This window comes from Barbus barbus (genome assembly GCF_936440315.1).
Source record: "Barbus barbus genome assembly, chromosome: 30".
In the NCBI taxonomy this organism is placed as follows: domain Eukaryota; kingdom Metazoa; phylum Chordata; class Actinopteri; order Cypriniformes; family Cyprinidae; genus Barbus; species Barbus barbus.
In genome coordinates this window covers 10899504-10918059 of record NC_136758.1, presented here as the reverse complement: position 1 = coordinate 10918059, position 18556 = coordinate 10899504, and the positions used below count along the sequence as shown (strand labels likewise).

Below are 18556 nucleotides of genomic sequence, written 5' to 3'. Positions count from 1 at the left end.
AACCTGGACGTTCTACTCTGAGCTGTTCACATCTTCAGAATTATGGCAACAACAATACTAATACCAAAATAAATCTATTTAATCTGAGTAATCAATAGACAAAACCACACTACAACAAGTGCAGGTCGTTTTTAAAATGCCTTATTAATGAACTTGTAGTTTATTTAGTGTAACATTACATAATTATTCAATTTTGTGCTAGCTTGATTGTGTTTTTTATTTATTTATAGAATATTCTTAATATGCTTGCATTATTAAGACATTAACAATATGCAACAATAGGATTATAACTAGACAACAACCTGGAAGTTCTTTACCGTGATTACTAGACGACAACCTGGACGTTCTTTACCGTAATAACTAGACAACAACCTGGAAGTTCTTTACCGTGATTACTAGACGACAACCTGGACGTTCTTTACTGTGATTACTAGACGACAACCTAGACGTTCTTTACCGTAATTACTAGACGACAACCTGAATGTTCTTTACCGTGATTACTAGACGACAAAATGGACGTTCTTTACCATAATTACTAGATAACAACATGGACGTACTTTACCGTAATTACTAGACGACAACATGGACGTTCTTTACCGTAATTACTACACAACAACATGGACGTACTTTACCGTAATTACTAGACGACAACCTGGACGTACTTTACCGTGATTAATAGACGACAACCTGGACGTTCTTTACCGTGATTACTAGACGACAACCTGGACGTTCTACTCTGAGCTGTTCACATCTTCAGAATTATGGCAACAACAATACTAATACCAAAATAAATATATTTAATCTGAGTAATCAATAGACAAAACCACACTACAACAAGTGCAGGTCGTTTTTAAAATGCCTTATTAATGAACTTGTAGTTTATTTAGTGTAACATTACATAATTATTCAATTTTGTGCTAGCTTCATTGTGTTTTTTATTTATTTATAGAATATTCTTAATATGCTTGCATTATTAAGACATTAACAATATGCAACAATAGGATTATAATTAAATAGAATATTACATAATATTATTAAACAGACATTTTGAGTGTTTCTACATGGTTGCAGCTGTTAGGTTGGAGAACCTCAGAAAATTTAAGAGTTGTAATTATGAGTTCTACAAGGACGTAAAGGACTTTTCAAAAGCCAGAAACTCGTAATTATGGTAATTCCAACATGGCATGAACAAACCCTTATGCTAGTTAATATTAAAAATGTCAAAATCGTTAATATTAATTTAAGGATTCCATGTTGCATGAAGATTTATAACATGTCACCACCACTTTCCAAATCATTGCAACAACCATTTTCATTAGTAATGTGCATAAATATAGTGACAGCTTTTTAAAGTAACATTAATTTTGAAGGTTATAATTAAAAGTCACATTGTCATTTTTATTTCAAAGCTAAAGAGCTTAGTTGCTGCATATGCAAAATTAGAGTAGGCTTTTCCAAACACAAGACATTTCAGTGACAGATGTGGTAACTAGCCTTATTTCAGGCAGTACACAGCAGGCCGAACATAAAAATGTCCAGGGACTCATTAACCTCTTACCATTTGATTTCCGTTCGTGTCACAGTTGAAGTTGGAGCTCTTGAAAGCGGCGGCGGTGGTGACTGAGTTGGACGGCATCGCCAAATGAGTGACTGTTGAACACAATGCAAAAGTCGAAAAAGATCAAAACAAAAATAAAAGAACAAAAAAGGGGGAAAAAAATGATGACCCTCCTTCTTTAGGATCCCCTGTGAAAAGGAACACCATAATCAGAAGAAACAGCTCTCGAACAAAACATTCAGAATAAAAAAACATCCAGAAGATTAAAATAATACAATCATTCATTAATAATAAAAAAGTTACCCTCAAATAAGTGATATGAGGTGCTTTCAAACTTATATTAGCAACTGGACTTCTTAATGTCTGTTAAGTAAGTAAAACATCTATGTGTATGCAAATACTAGGGAATAAGACGTCACATTCAGGTCGTGCATGAGAAATCAACCTTAATTACATGTAATTTTTCAGTCTAATACACCAGAAAATAAGGTATTGATGAGTTGACTCAAAAAGTACGCATTCTCCGACTGCTACATGAAAATCCTTCTCTGGGGTGAAATATGAACTCTTCGCTTTATGGAATTTCCTATTTTCTTCCTCAGAGCAGTTTTAAAGGGATCTGTACATTTTATTCTTCACTCCCATGTATGTGTGCTTCAATGTGCTTTCTCCACAAGTAGGACACCAAAGTCCCATGAAATTAGATTTGGAGGTCAATAAATTAGGCGAGTCTATCGTTAAAGGAATAGTTCACCCAAAAATGAATCCTCTGTCTTCTGAATCCTTTACTTACTGTAATGTCATTCCAAATTCACACAAAAGAAGAGGTTTAGCAAAATGTCCATGCCGCTCTTTTCCAAACAATGAAAGTAAATGGTGACCAGGGGCTGTTAAGCTCCAAAAATGACAAGAAGCATCATAAAAGTCATCTCAATGATTTGTGCGCTACATCCAAAATCATATGAAAACTTTCTGTGTGAACCAAACCAAAATTTGACCTGTTGACTCTGAAATCTCATTCACGAACACATATTTATTCAAATATGACATATTAGGAAACAGGCTTGACATTTATGATGTTATTGGACCTTATACCTCTTGTAATCAATTAAGACGCATCAAATTTGATTATGTGTGGGATTTTTAAATTTGACTGTCTGTTCCTACAAACCTTTATGGCTTCAGAAGACTTAAAATAGTGCCACTGGCTTGTGAAGCTGTGAATGACATGAGAGTAAGTAAATGACAGTATTTTTGGGTGAACTATCCCTAACTGTTACCAATTTTATTTTATTTTTTAAATCACAGTAGTATCCATACAGTAGTTTCTGCCCACAGATACATTATAATGACTAAAATAAGGTAACTTGATATTGCTATTTTCATTAAAACGGAGGAAATCTCTTGAAATTGACATCTCATATTAATTGATCACGTGTCTATCATAGTCTGTAACTGCATAAAAAGCTCTTTTAATCATCCGCCTACTCGGATTATTCGGCCTTTATAAATGACATTTCCAACAGGCCTAGGGGGCTTAAATGAGACCCTTTCAAAACCTAGGTGAGCTGCCTACCTAGACAGCACTTTGGGGCACCTCTTTAGGCATTTTTGTGCATCATAAGCGCTTGCGGAACAGAATGATTATCACAAATGCTGCCTAGGTAGGCAGCTCGTTAGGTTTTGAAACACAGCCATTGTTTCAAATCGCGTGGACTGACGCTACGCTTGCGAGGAGCTACAAATGAATGATAATCAAGTTCAAGAGCATATCGCGGTGTATTAAGTCGCACATCTGTAAGAGCAGGAAAAACCACTGGCCACATCGAGCCGCCCCCCTCCGTATCGCCCCGAAAAACGGCCAGCCCCACGGCGGAGACTTATTTCGATGGTGGGTTAAGGTGCTAGACAAGTGGATCGCAGTGTTAATTACCCGCTTCGCCAAGTTCCAGGCCTGACCCCTTTTTTGTTTTCGCTGACTCCCGGATCCTCCTTCTGCTTCGCTCTCCCCGTCCTCCACCACCTCCCCAGCCGGCAGCTCTCCTCCAGATGCTCCGCTCTCACTGACTGCAGAGGCCGCCGCCGCTCCGCGGGTCCTAGAGACCGTCGTTTCCGGTGATAGGGTTTGCTTATCGGCATGAAATCATCCAATCTATTTTCTAAATGCATATTTTAGATCTTATTACGAACGATTTAGCTTATATGTTTTGTTTATTTATTTATTTTAAATTCTATCAAAATGTCATAACTGGACCTTCCAGCAGGGCTGGACTGGGACAAAAAAATCGGCCCTGGCATTTTGGCCCAGACCGGCCCACTGCATACGATCAAAATACTACCCATCTTTGCACGCTCTTGAATATGTATACCAGCTCCTATTCCATAAAAGCACTAAAGCCATATAATAATAGGTAGGAAAGAGTGAGAGTTGACACATTAAAAACTTCTAAAAAGGGTAATTTATTAATATAATAAAACTATAATCCACACTGATGAATCCTAAAACTATAGGCCTATATAGTTGACATCCTGTTTATGTGTATGTGTGTTTGAGGGAGAAAGGGAAGAGACTGATAATCAGATGATCACTGTTTCCCATAGTATAGCATTAAATAAACTGTAAACTTAAGTCAAATTTGTAAACAACTTGGATGAACATTTAAAAGCATAAGAAGGCATCGTGTGTGTGTGTGTGTGTGTGTGCGTGCGTGCGTGTGTGTGTGTGTGTGCAGTGGTGTATAAAGTACCCGAAAGCCATACTCAAGTAAAAGTACAGGTATCTTACCAAAAAATGACTTTGGTAGAAGTTGAAGTCTTCGTTTAGAATATTACTTGAGTAAAAGTCTTAAAGTATATGATATTTATTGATATTTAAACGTACATTGAAGGCAAAAGTACAAGTAAATGGAAAATGGAAAAGAAGCAAATAAATAAATATATATATATATATATATATATATATATATATATATATATATATATATATATAAATATTCATACAGCTTTAGTAGCTAGATTGTGTTCAGTTTGAACTCTTTCTTCCATTTGGTATTTTTGGGTAAGAATAAGAAGCACTTCATTCGGTATTTAGTGTCTTTCATTCCAACATAAGAAAACATTTCTGGAATCTGCATCTGAAATAGCATTAAGATGTATTTATTTACACAGTTTAATGTATCTCAGAGGGGACATGGATGCAGAATCCTAAACCGACTTTTTTTGACAAATACATTAAACAGCCGCAAAGACCACAAAGATCCAGGGGGCGGGGTTGGATCCACATCCAGGGGGTGGAGATGGTAGGTTTAGGGGTGGAGATAGGTAGATTTAGGGGTGGAGATGGTAGGTTTAGGGGTGGAAATGGTAGGTTTAGGGGTGGAGATGGTAGATTTAGGGGTGGAGATAGGTAGATTTAGGGGTGGAGATGGTAGGTTTAGGGGTGGAAATGGTAGATTTAGGGGTGGAGATAGGTAGATTTAGGGGTGGAGATGGTAGGTTTAGGGGTGGAAATGGTAGGTTTAGGGGTGGAGATGGTAGGTTTAGGGGTGGAAATGGTAGGTTTAGGGGTGGAGATGGTAGGTTTAGGGGTGGAGATAGGTAGATTTAGGGGTGGAGATGGTAGGTTTAGGGGTGGAGATAGGTAGATTTAGGGGTGGAGATGGTAGGTTTAGGGGTGGAGATGGTAGGTTTAGGGGTGGAGATGGTAGGTTTAGGGGTGGAGATGGGTAGGTTTAGGGGTGAGTATGGGTGGTTTTAGGGATCAGAGGGTAGAGACGGGTAGGTTTAGGTATATGTAAGGTGGGAGGAGTTGGATCTAGATCCAACCACATCCCCTGGATCTTGTGTTCTGCAGTGAGGGTCATCTCAATTTTTAAACCAACGCCCACATGTCAACATCCAATCAAGTCCCGCCCTACATTTTTTGTTTTTCCATAATTTGTTAAGGTGTTAGGTGTGTTAATGCTATGCTGTAATTAGATTCTAACTTATAAAAAGCACTTAGGTCAGGGGTCGGCAACCCATGGCTCTTTCATCCCTCTGCGGTGGCTCCCTGCCTGGGTGTACAATATGCGGAGGAGGTGTCCCCTCCAACTTTTAATAGAACTTTTAATAAACTCTTCCCCTGCACTTTTTCTCGGTCAAATGTGTTAAAGTAGAGGTTTTCAAGAGCCAATGTGAATAAATCTAGATTTAAATTAAAAGAGAAAAGATAGCCACGTTGTTATGGATACGTTTTATTCATTTCCAAAACGATGTGATCATCACTGAGCGCTGTATGTTTCATTCTTACTCGAAGCCGGAGGGAGATCTCGCGAAGAAAGATGACTTTCTCATATGACTCATGTGAGAAGTAACTTTTAACAGGCATCCCGCTATCTCTGTAACTAAGCCAAAGAGTATAGAAGCCCAAGAGGTGAAACTCAATAGAACACTCCATAGCAACAGTTGGGCCCATGACATGACTGTGCCGCCGCCATTTTGGACTGAAAACTACACAAAAACACCATAGAATAATAGGAACCAGTTGAGCTTGACCAACTTACAATAACACATTTAAAGTATTGGGCTTCTATACTCTTTGCTCCTAGTCCACTAGCTTCAAGCAGTCGCTATGGCAATCAGCTGCTTTGTTTAAAAAAAACGTACATTAAAGCTGAAATACAACCTGAATGATGACATCAATAACGTACAATCACTAGACTAGTGATCATCAAATAATTTTAATAGTTTATTTTAAAGTCTTCCTTTTATCACAAAACTTTGCTCTCTAGAAACCATGTCAGTTTAGGCTGAAATTATTTTAAGTTCAAGTATTAGCATTATAAACACTGAATAAACATATTAAATTAAACTAATGACAGAAATATTGGTAATGTTGGACAATAAATATAACAGGAATATAACAGCTTGACAGTAAACTGTTTTTGCAGTATTGTCTTAAAGTCCGTTAAAATTAGACTGTAAACAAAAAAAAACTTTTTAACAAAAAAATGATTTATATAATTATGACAGCAATGCATTATGTTTGTAGTGTGTTCCAAGGATTAAAACGTATAATATTTCAGACCTACTGGAGTAATAGTAAATAATAAATTAATAATATATTAATAATTAATAGTAATTGTAAATGTGTAAAGTTGCATAAGCTCATTCTAACTTAGCGTCATGTCCACATAAATCATTATTATGGTTTCTATGGCTAGAACCTGCAGTTCCTAAAAGGAATTGTTTACTACTAGACTAAAAACAGTTCAAGTTAGCAGGTGCATAATACAGCGCTACCTCCTACTTCCAAACACACAATATTTTTACACTTTTGTGAATAATTACCTGTCATGGTTTTTGGGAAAACGATGAAAGGCAAGATTTTTACTGTCACACTGATCATTTTTGCAGTGGATTGCCCAGCATTGCGTTATTTTATTCCACTTTGACTTCTCTTTCGTTGTCTATTTGTATCTGTAACGTTGTCCAGTTGCAATTTTCACCCTAAAATTGCGGCCGTGCTACCGAAGCGCCACCTAAAAGCACCAGTTTCACCTCTTGATCTTCAACATTCTTCAAAATATCTTCTTTTGTGTCCAACAGAAGAGAGATTCATTCAGGTTTGGAGCAACTTGAAAGTGAGTAAATGATGACAGAATTTTAATTTTTGGGTCTCATGTTTGTCATGTTTTCATATTGGGTTGAAACAAAAAATAATAATTTTTGTACACAATACAAGTGATTCTGCCTAACTTTTACTTCTGTGCTGCACTATAAAGACAGCATGTCATATTGACTTGAAATGACATGAGATTAAGGAGTTAGGAAAGGTACAATTTTCATGGTTGTCCACAGCATAATGGTAAATAACTCATACGCTGATTTTGTAACTCAATCAAGGCCGCTGCTTAAATTCACATTAAAATTTGATGGGTGGCCCCGCCATCACAGGATCCCCTTGACGACAGATCTGAACTCAATCCTAATATTATTCTGTGGACACACACACAAAAACACTCAACGTCCTTTGAAGGTTTTTCATATATTTTACCCTTTAATAGTATACAAAAAGACATAGGGGTGACGTAAACGCAAATATGGACGTAAACCATTGCAATCAATGATTGTATACAGCAGCAAAACCATCAAATGAAATAATAAAACAGTGTTTGTAGCTTCAACTGACAGTTTGGAGTTTTAAAAACACAGTAAAATCACGAGTTGCCAAAGAAATGAAAACCTGATGGTGCGGATTTCGTTTTTGAAAAGTTGTTTCGTCTAACTTTGATAACATAGGAGGTCCTCCGTTGGAGGCCCATCTGTAACATATAAATTCGCAATGATGCTTGAAATTGATTTCAAGCAGGGTTCCTTCCGCTTAAACTGTATTGTGTTTCAACCATTTAAGGCACCCTGTTATTAGTTACCCTCTCGATGGACTGCTTCAGTAAATTCATAATCAATGGTTTAACACGCACAAATACACAGAACAAATACCTAAAGGACACACTACAGGTTGGCAAACAGTTTGGCACAACTTTTAAAGGCAGAACAATATTTTTTTCTTCCCATAGATCACAGATAAATAATGACTGCATTCCGAAGTCACATACTAAAACTCCTATCTAAGGGCTGACTTGCACATGTGCAGAATATTTTATTTTATACAGCACTTTATACAGTACATCTAGGCACACAGCTACTTCAGAAGATTGCATTCATATTTGTAGCAAATGTTGGAACATAATCAAACTTTCAAATTTTCCATCTGAGAGTATTCCGTACATTATCGTCCAAGCTTAAACAATGACAATAAATCCCCAACTACATTGTATATTCCTTTCCTTCAAACACGCAACAAGCATTATGATATTTAAAATCTGATTTGAAAAAGCAAATATATATGATTGCACTCACTATAACAAAAGCAACACTTTAACACACTGAATGAGACCTCACTGTTCATATTAGCCATTCAAAAGAGTTCCTTATGCAGAATTACAAGCATTTTAGAAAAGTAATAAACAGTGAATGAATCATTTCATCTAATGACCTTAATAAATGTCAAACAATCTTAATATTCTACACCAAAACTCACTTTTAAACCGTTGCTCAATGGATTTATCTCATTTAACATTCAAATGTTAGCAGTCATAAACAAAACGTTTTTTTTTTAAATAATGGTTATTATTTCTTATTTGAAACCAAACTAACAAAGAACAAATCACAAGTATAACACAATTACATACTTATAATAATTATATAAATGTAATTATTGAACCTGAATTCCTTCTGATTCAAGTACAGTAAGTCAAACTCTCTTCCTCACAACAATAAAGCTTTAGACGCTAAGCATGTCTTCGTCCTATAACGGCGTGTCCATGTCTGATGCGCAACATTATGGAAGCCATTTCTGTCACATAAGAAAGAAAAATTCTGCTTTTGTAAATCATAATTATAACATTAAAAGCCAAAATTATGATATACTAACTTGTAATTATGAAATAATTCAAAATAATTTTGAGATAAAAAGTCAAACTTTTGTTAGTCATGATGACTTTTTCTCATAATTTTGGCTGTCATAACTAACGTTTTACCTCATAATTATGCCAGTATGTCACAATGTTGACTTTTTTCAGTTTAATTCACATAAGTTAGAATTTTATCTCATACTTTCGACTTATCTTATATTTATGACTCATAATTTTGACCATTTAATGTCATAATTATGTTTTTATCTCAATTTCAACTTTTTGTCATAATTTTGACTTTTATGACTTGGTATGTCAATTTTGACTTATTTTGTCATAATTTTGACTTTTTATCTTATATGACTTAATGAGTATGCCCATTTGAAATTTTATGTCAAACGTTCGACTTTTTTGTCATAGTTATGTTTTTTATGTTAGAATTTATTTTTTTATGAGTTTTGATTTAATTATTTTTATGCTTTTATGACAATTATGATTTTTTTTATCTGTTTTGACTTGTCATAATTATAATTTATCTTATAATTTCAAGTTCAATCTCATAATTATTTATTTTTATGACATTGTGTCTTATAATTATGGCTTACTATGTATAATTTATGTCAAACTTTCAACGCTTTTTATATCAGAGATATATTTTTTATGTTAGAATTATTTGTATTATTTTTCATGCTTTTGATGGCATAATTGAAAAGCATTTTTTTTTAATCTCAAAGTTGAATTGTCATAATTATAAATTACCTCATAATTTCAACTTTTTTGTCATATTTATGACAGTTATCTCATAATTTTGACTATTTATCATAGTTTGGACTTTTTATCTTATAGTTATGACATAGTGGCCTGGTTTCACAGACAGTGTTTAGTCTAAATCAGGAGTTCAATTAGGACATTTAAGTCATTTTTATAAATGTCCCTTAGGAAAAAAAACATTACCGGGGTGCATCTTGAGACAAAACAAAGGCACTGATATATTTTAAGATCAGTCAGTGCAAGTTTCTTTCAGTTGAAATAGCTCAGACTTACATTTTAGTCTAGGACTAGGCTTAAGCCTTGTCTGTGAAACTGGGGGAGTATATCATAATTGAACATTTTTATGTCATAATTACAAATTACCAAAGCTTTTTTTCTTATGTGGCAAAGATGGGCTTCCATACAACGATCCCTGTTTTCTACACTCAGCCGTTCCATAAAGTTTTTATGACCTGTGGTAATCTTTGACATTTGACCTTCGTGGTGTCAAAGTAAATTCCACCCATTTGTTCACAAGCGTTGCTACCGCGTTCCTCTCTCAACAGTCCCTGAGCACTGGTTTCATTTATTTCACACGAGTACACACAATAACTGAACTCAATAAAGCTTTTGAAGTAACTTTTACAGAGATGTGTGCGCTCAAACATGGCTGGCTAAGCTGGTTCATAGATATACGGAACATACATCCGTATTCCATTAAAGTCCCTTTATGCTCTCCAAAAATACAGAGAGATACATATGCGATACTCTAAACTAAGAGGCAATACCGAAGCGCTAAAACAACGGCCACAACGACGGGCTAAACTTAACACAGTAGCAGAAATCCCAGACAAACGGCGAGCTCTACGAGACGTCCCTGAAATATGGTGGTTCGGATGCGTGTGATGCAGAAGCAGCAGCTTGATGATCAGAAGACTACAAGGAGCGACGGAGCAGGCATCACTCGAGTCGGTCGGAATAAATGTCACATGCAGAGCAAATACGAGCCCTCTCCACCTTTCCAGTAGAGCCACTCCATGCATTAAAACACAAAAAATCATCACTAGTCATACAAAAAAGCTTTCTGTGTGGGGAACATCTGGAAAAATAGCTACAGCATAGATCAATTTGAGTGACGTCATGAAGATGCACAGTGCGTTCGTTTCAGAGAGTAGTAATCACAAAGTCATAAAGGTTTTTTTAAGAAAGCACAAACAAGCCATTCTCATGGGTAACGTGATAACAATGGGTTTATACAGATAGACATAGAGCTATATTTATATATATATATTTATATACTTCCTAATAAATATAACTTGCTCTGTGCAAGGTGTGATGAAGAGTTTGTTTCACATAGTGAAACCCAGTTGGGGAAGAGCATGCATTTGTCTATGTGCGAATGCCAGAGAGCTTTCGATGTCGTTGGTTCTTTCCTGGGGCTTAGAATGAAGGGGTGGAGTGCCTTTTCCCAGAATGCTTCAGCGATGACACTGGACAAAACACAAATTTAAGGTTAGGGGGTCATAACGGCTCCACAGTACATTGCACTTTTAACTTTGGCTTTAAGGGCAGGACTAGACAATGTACTCATTTATACTTACATGAAATATTCTATATTCTTTTACTCTGACTCAGCTAGAAGAAAGAAAAGAGGCCTCAATCAAACCGAGAAACTACGGTCACCTAATGACTACATGTTATTGGCTGGTAACTGTGGAAGTTTAATATCTTTAAATAATTAGGGATGCACTGATATTAAAATTCCAATAAACCGATAATTATTGTCGTGCTATGTCCATAACCGACAAATTAAGATTTATACTAATTATACTACTTTCAAATTATACAGTATGAAAATGGATATTAATTTAGCTGAAGATTAACAGTTTTATTGTTTTTTTGTGTGTGTTTTTAAAGATTTTGTTTTTAAAAAACTTTAAATTAGCACTAGATGACAAAACATTTAATTAAATACACCATCAGCCAATGTGTATATACTACTTTTCAAAAGTTTTTAAATAATGTTTTAAATGTTTTTAAAGAAGTCTGGACTTCATTTGTTTGAAAAATACAATAAAAACAGTAATGTGGAATTGTGAAAAAAAACGTTTTCTATTTAAACATTTTTTTTAATGTGATTTATTACTTTACAAATTACAAAGCTGAATTTTCAGCATTCATTACTCCAGTCTCCATTTCCTTCAGAAATCATCACCAATATAATGATTTGGTGCTCAAAAATATTTCTTATGTTGAAAACTGAAAACAGTTGTGACGCTTAATGTTTATGTAGAAACAACTTTTTAGGATTATTTAATAAACAGAGATCTTTTGTATCATTACAAATGTCTTGTGTCACTTTTCACCGATTTGTGTATTTGCTGAATGCTGAAAGCTGAATAAAAGCATTAATGTTTTTGAAATATCTCAACCAAAACTTTTGAATGATAGTGTATGCAAATTTGCAAATGTAAAAAATAAAAAGTCAAATAATATATATATATATATATATATATATATATACAGTGCCCTCCAAAAGTATTGGAACAGTAAAGACAAAATTGCTCTGTTGGCTGTGGAGTCAAGACATTTACAAATATGAATAAAAGATGAATATGAGACAAAACTACAGAATGTCACATTTTATTATTGGGTGATTCAACACATAGATGTTTTACCAGCTAAGATGTTCAGCACTTTTAGAGTTCATCCCTCTATCTGATGTGAGCATAAGTATTGGAACAGTTGCAGGTCTTTCTAAGTGATCAGCTGTGTCCTGTTGCATTCATTCTTCAGATGTTAAAAGCAAGGAATGTGTCGTCACGGTTCACACACGAGGGAGGACACAGGAACATGCAGACTAGGATATAACTTCAAATAATAGTCTTTACTGATGACATCAAGACACAGACAGGAACACCGGGGAGTAACGAGTACTCTAGACCAAATCAAACTCAACAGACAGGACTATAAATACACAGGTTAATCATAGATAACAAGACGAACACAGCTGGACAAGAATTAACTAATGATTACATTTAACAAGGACAGGAAACAAACCAAATATGGACACAAGAGGCAGGAACACATGACACACACGACAGAGGACTGACAGTTGTATCAGTTATATCCATTACTTATGTATTCTGAATCTTGCATTCGATGATGACACACACAAATCAGGATGAAGACGAGGGAGCTGACTTTGAGAGAAAAGCAAGCAATTTGGATTCCAAAAGAAAAGAGGAAATCCGTTAGAGCTATAGCAAAAATAAAGGGCATGGAGAAATCAAGAGTTTGGAAACCACCAGCGACACCAGCAACCAACAATGACCTAATCGGCTGAGAAAACAACAGTAGTTGATGACAGACAAATCATAAAAGCTGTGAAAATGAACCCTAAAAGATGTATCTGTAAAATCAGCAACAACTTCCAGAAAGCTGGGGTGATGCTCTGACAATCTACTGTCCTCAGGAGACTTTGACACAGAATTACAGATGCTACACAGCAAGATGCAAACCTCTGACCAGCACCAAAAATAGAAAGGCAAGATTAGAGTTTGCAAAAAAGCGCAAAGGTGAGCCAGAAGAGTTTTGGAACTGTGTTTATGGACCGATGAGACAAAGATGAACCTTTATCTAAGTGATGGGAAAGCAAAAATGTGGAGAAAAAAAGGGAACTGCAATGATCCCAAGCATACAGCCTCATCTGTAAAGCATGGTGGAGGTGGTGTCATGGCATGGGCATGCATGGCTGTCTCTGAAACAGGCCCTCTCAACTTTACTGATGACTTAATGTATGATGACAGTAACAGAATGAATTAGGAAGGGTACAAAACCATCTTGCCTACCAATATTCAAGAAAATGCCACCAGATTAATTGGGAAGTGTTTCATATTGCATCAGAACAATGACCCAAAACACCCTGCCAGTTCAGTCAAGGAATTTATAAGTGCAAAGAAATGGAAAGTCTTAGATTGCCCAAGTCAATCTCCAGATTTAAATCCGGTTGAACATGAATTTCACCAGCTGAAGAGAGTAAAGGCAGAAACTCCCCAAAACAAGCAACAATTGGAATTGGCTGCATTAAAGGCTGGGGAAAGTATATCAAAGGATGAGACCAAGAGTCTGGTGATGTCTATGGGTCATAGAGTCACTGCTGTGATTGTGCACAAGGGATCTGCAACTAAATAATAGCTTTTAATCTTTTATATCTGCCTTATGTTCAACTGTCCCAATACTTATGCTCACATCAATGAGTGGGATGAACTCTAAAAGTGCTGTTATTTTTATTTGGTAAAACATGTATGTGTTGAATCACCCAATAATAAAATGTTTCATTCTGTAGTTTTGTCTCATATTCATCTTTTAATCATATTTGCAAATGTCTTGACTCCACAGCCAACAGAGCAATTCTATCTTTACTGTTCCAATACTTATGGAGGGCACTGTATTTAAAAATCACCAGTATCAGCCGATAACTCATACAGTACCGATATATCGTGCATCCCTATAAATAATAGCTTGGAAGCTTATTAAAAGAGAAATGGACTTTGGGCCTTTACTGTTTTAATTATTACATCAGTTGTAATTATGAGAGAACAGAAGTAAATGAATAAGTAAGAAATAAGGGTAAAATGGCAAGCAAAGCCTTTGGTACTCACCCTTCTCTCTTCCATTTCGCATGTTCTCCTCTTCTTCCTCCAAACCGTCATCCACTGCAAAATTTACAAACATTACAATTACCACTCAAATCACAAAGTGGGTACTTATAGGAGAGAAGTGAGTGTACAAGAGTACCTGAGTGAAGTTCTTTCACTAGTGACGACATAGTGTTTGTGATTGAGTCTGCAGCCACCAAAAGATCATTACGGAGATTTCTTGGTACACCTGGATGAAAGAGGATTGTTTTCAGATCACGATATCTAGAGCTATAATATATGAATCAAAAATTAATTTAGCTACTTAAATTTCAGTCTGTTATTTGTATAGACTACTTTTATGGTATTTTGTAGTGCTAAAAGCCCCCGTCTTTTTTATGGAAAAAATCGGTTTGGACATTCTTCCCCTAAACATCTTCTAATCCTCTTGTAAACTTGTTAAGAATATCTTTTAAACAATCACCTTCTAAATGTGTTCTAAACATCTTCGAATGCTAATCTAAACGTTCTAAGCAGCATCTAAACATGTTCTACACATCTACTAAACATCTTCTAATCATCTTCTAAACATCTTTTCATCATATTGTAAACATTTTCTAATCATCTACTAAACATTTTCTATACAACTTCTAATCATATTTAAAAACATGTTTTAAATTTCTTTTATCTTCTAAACATCTGATCATATTTTAAACATTTTCTAATCTTCTTCCAATCATGTTCTAAACATTTTCTGTACATCTTCTAACCATCTTTAAAAACATGTTCTAAACATCTTTCATTCATCTTCTAAACATCTACTAAACATCTTCTAAACATATTCTAAACATTTTCTAATCATCTTCTAAACATTCTAAACATCTCCCAAACATGATCTAAACATTTAGTTTAAATCTAATGTTCTAAATATCTTTCATTCATCTTCTAAACATCTACTAAACATCTTCTAAACATTTTCTATTCTTCTTCTAAACATCTTCTAATCATCTTCCAAAGGTCTTCTAAACATATTCAAAACATCTTCCAAACATCTTCCAAACATCTTCTAAACAGCTTGTGGATGATAATGTCAATGCAAAGCTTGACACTTCTCACCCTGAGAGAAGGCATCCAGCACATCATCTCCGACCCCTGCCAGGCAGTCCTGTGGCGTGTGTGTGGGGGTTGAGCCGGCTGAGGTGGAGCGGATGGGCATAGGCATGGTGCAGCTGGCGCTGTGGCTGGGAGACGAGTGGGGCGAACTCCCCGTCTGAACCTGTAGGAGGGAGATGAGGGAGGAGAACACAAAAATGACACTAAATATATAACAACCTGAACCTCCATTGGTTCCTCGCTCCCCAAGAAACACTGATAAAAAGCTACTACTGCAGACACACCTATAGATATCTGATCTGTTTCTTTAGGTTGTTGTGCATACATCTTTGGCCTGAGAGCTCACTGAGCAGCATGCAAGTGCCATTAGAGGAGCAAAAGGATGGTAGAAAAGAGCCGCACTGTCCCACAGATTGATGCTGGGCCCAGGGCCTGTGGCCCACTGCCAGGCAGCAGATGGCCGGCCAGACTGCAGTCACATTAGACGTGAGGTGCTTAGCCCTGATGAAAGGAGAGCAGGTCTCTGATATTTGGCAGGGAGACATGTGGCTCGTGGTCCCTCCCTGGGTCACAGGAACAAAGCAGCGGGACTTGACTGGAAATGGGAGCTTCATGTCCTCGTTATGAGGAGTAGACGTGACAGAGATCACCCACAGAGACAGTCTGCGTTAAGCTCATGAGATAAACTCATGCTTTACTCTCATTAAATAAATTTTACTTATCAGTCATTTTTAAAGTTTTGTAGTACTAAATTATTGAAAGAAATAACATTTACCCATCCTTATATAATTTCAAGCCTACATGAATCTCTTTCTTTTGTGAAACACAATGGACTGATGCTCCAAAAATGACAAAAAGAGTAGGAATGCACCACTATTAAAATACATTAAGATATGGGTAATTATTTTTATTTCATAGCCAATGACCGATAAAGCTATTTTTGTCTAAATAAATGAAAAAAGAAGCATTAATAACCAAACATTTTAAATGCTGCAAGTGAATTTAGGCATTACAGCATTATAATGTACTTAGCCTTAAAACTGTAAATTCTTTTTGAGATTTGCTAAAGATTACATTAAAAGATTACATTCAAACAAATATTTGTAGTGAATTTTGAGTAAATATTTAGTGTTCATTTAATTTCAGCAATCGTACATACATTTATCATGCATTATCAAGTTAAAATTGAAAGGGTTACAAGCAGTCACAGTCACAAGCCTCCCGGTTTTCATCCAAAATATCTTAAATTGTGTTCCGAAGACGAACAAAGCTTTTATGGGTTTGGAATGACATGGGGGTAAGTGATTAATGACAAAATTGGGGTGGAGTAACCCTTTAATATATTACAATATAATATAATATAATATTCATTTTGAGATTTGCTACAGATTGAATTTAACTGTGTTATTAAATTATTTGTATTTTAATGATTAACTGTGAGTGTTATATGATGATAAAGTCATAATAATCACAGTTATTAATTAAACAAAGATTTACTGAGTTTTACTAACAGCTTGCACCAGTGCAAACTGTCTTTTGGCGTTAAAATAGTACTGTCAGGTTTTACTAAAGACGCACAGTGAAGAATTAGCGCTGAAAAGGCATGAACACAGTTGTTTTTGCGCCTGACCTTACTGAATATGCATTTCTAGGAGTTTTCCTTTCAGATGCAAAATTTATGGGAGGAGAGTATTCAAATGAATCATGCAATACGTTTTACTAACGTTTGCACTCTTCAAATTACTGGCATTTGCGCCATTATTTAACGCCAATAAAAAGCGCTTGAAATGGCTGCAATTTGTTGCTAGGAGGAGGCACCGCAGAGAGCGTGTGGTAGAAGGGAGAGGATTTTTTCCCACACGTAATTTATTTGGAATGCAAGAAGAACACGGAAATATAGTTTGCCAAGCCATGTTATTTTAAATTTGCTTCACGAAAGACGACTTGGAACCCTCAACTAGGAGTCACGCAATACCAGGTCTATCAAAACTTCTTGCAACTTCTAGCATTTTTTGGCCTCCAGTTCTTTTCAACGTATGGCTTTATTTCTATGCGACTGCTCTAATTTGCGCTGTGCTTGGTAAATTGCGTTGGTCGATATGTAATTGAGATGTTGCGTCTGTGTTCTTTAATTTGCACATTGTTAGTAAATCACCTGCAGAAATTTTCACGTCCATCAGTGCTCTTTTTGAATTGCGCTCTCGTGCTAATTTGCCCTGTTTGGTAAAACTGGCCTTAACTGTGAGTGTTATGTGTTGGCAGTCAAATTAACTAATTTCAAAGTATATTTGTAGCATTTGCATTCTTTCCAGAGCTTGGTGGGAAAAAAAATTCCCCATTAATTTTCATTGCATGGCAAAGAGCAGCCTGAACATTCTTTATAATATCTCATTTTACATTCCACAGAAAAAAGAAAGTTAGGGTGAGTAAAAGTTTTTATTTTTGTCTGCGATACTCTCCATTTTTCCGTGTTATGCAACCCGTTAATCTTTTACCAGTCACTTTTTTGAAAATGTCTGTTTTGCAAAACACAATACATATCAGTTCAAACTTTTGCAGCTGTGACCCCGCATGTTTATTCCAGAATTGCAGAGCTGTATTAAAGGAACACTTACTGCCTGTTTCTGCTCTTCATCCTGTCAGCCAGAAGATGAGTGATGACAGTGAGTGAAAGCAGACACGTCAGAGACACAGCGGTGAGAAAGAGAAAGGTGAAGAAAAAAAGAGAGACAAAAAGTGAGTTTTCCTACATGCCGAGGGAAATAAAGAGCCAAATTGTTGTCCAACAAGTTTCGTACCTTCAGCAGCCTCATGAGACCTTCCAGCTGGACCATCAGTTCTCTCCTGCTCTCCTGCAGGGCCGACATGCGCCTCTCCAACTCGTCTTTTCTGTGCCTGAACCAAATGACAAACAAAATGAATACATGAATCACCATATGAATCATAAAAATCAATGACTGCCAAATATACACGACATAAAGGGCACATATGATGGAAAACAGGATTTTCTTTGCTCTTTTGAAATAAAAAGCTCCTTG

General features: G+C 35.9%; 3 protein-coding genes across 3 annotated transcripts in view; all 3 read right to left on the bottom strand.

Annotated features, from left to right (window-relative positions):
- The window catches only part of LOC306850606 (DNA (cytosine-5)-methyltransferase 3A-like), a 56755-nt gene extending 53126 nt beyond the window's left edge, over positions 1 to 3629 (bottom strand). The window contains exons 1-2 of the mRNA XM_079386318.1: positions 3492 to 3629; positions 1559 to 1650 (exon numbers count right to left, since the gene is read on the bottom strand). Coding sequence (XP_079242444.1) covers positions 1559 to 1636 — 78 coding nt within the window. The 5' untranslated portion in view covers positions 1637 to 1650; positions 3492 to 3629. The remainder of the gene's footprint in view (positions 1 to 1558; positions 1651 to 3491) is intronic.
- Positions 1 to 18556, bottom strand: part of LOC306850608 (dihydropyrimidinase-related protein 5-like) — a 618334-nt gene that overhangs the window by 72678 nt on the left and 527100 nt on the right. The gene's annotated exons all lie outside the window — the stretch shown is intronic.
- LOC306850124 (dystrobrevin beta-like) overlaps positions 11206 to 18556 on the bottom strand; it is a gene marked incomplete at both ends in the record, with an annotated part of 53225 nt that continues 45874 nt past the window's right edge. The window contains 6 exons of the mRNA XM_079385575.1: positions 11206 to 11255; positions 14430 to 14483; positions 14566 to 14655; positions 15522 to 15681; positions 18134 to 18154; positions 18317 to 18413. Of these exons, the coding sequence (XP_079241701.1) occupies positions 11206 to 11255; positions 14430 to 14483; positions 14566 to 14655; positions 15522 to 15681; positions 18134 to 18154; positions 18317 to 18413 (472 nt within the window). The remainder of the gene's footprint in view (positions 11256 to 14429; positions 14484 to 14565; positions 14656 to 15521; positions 15682 to 18133; positions 18155 to 18316; positions 18414 to 18556) is intronic.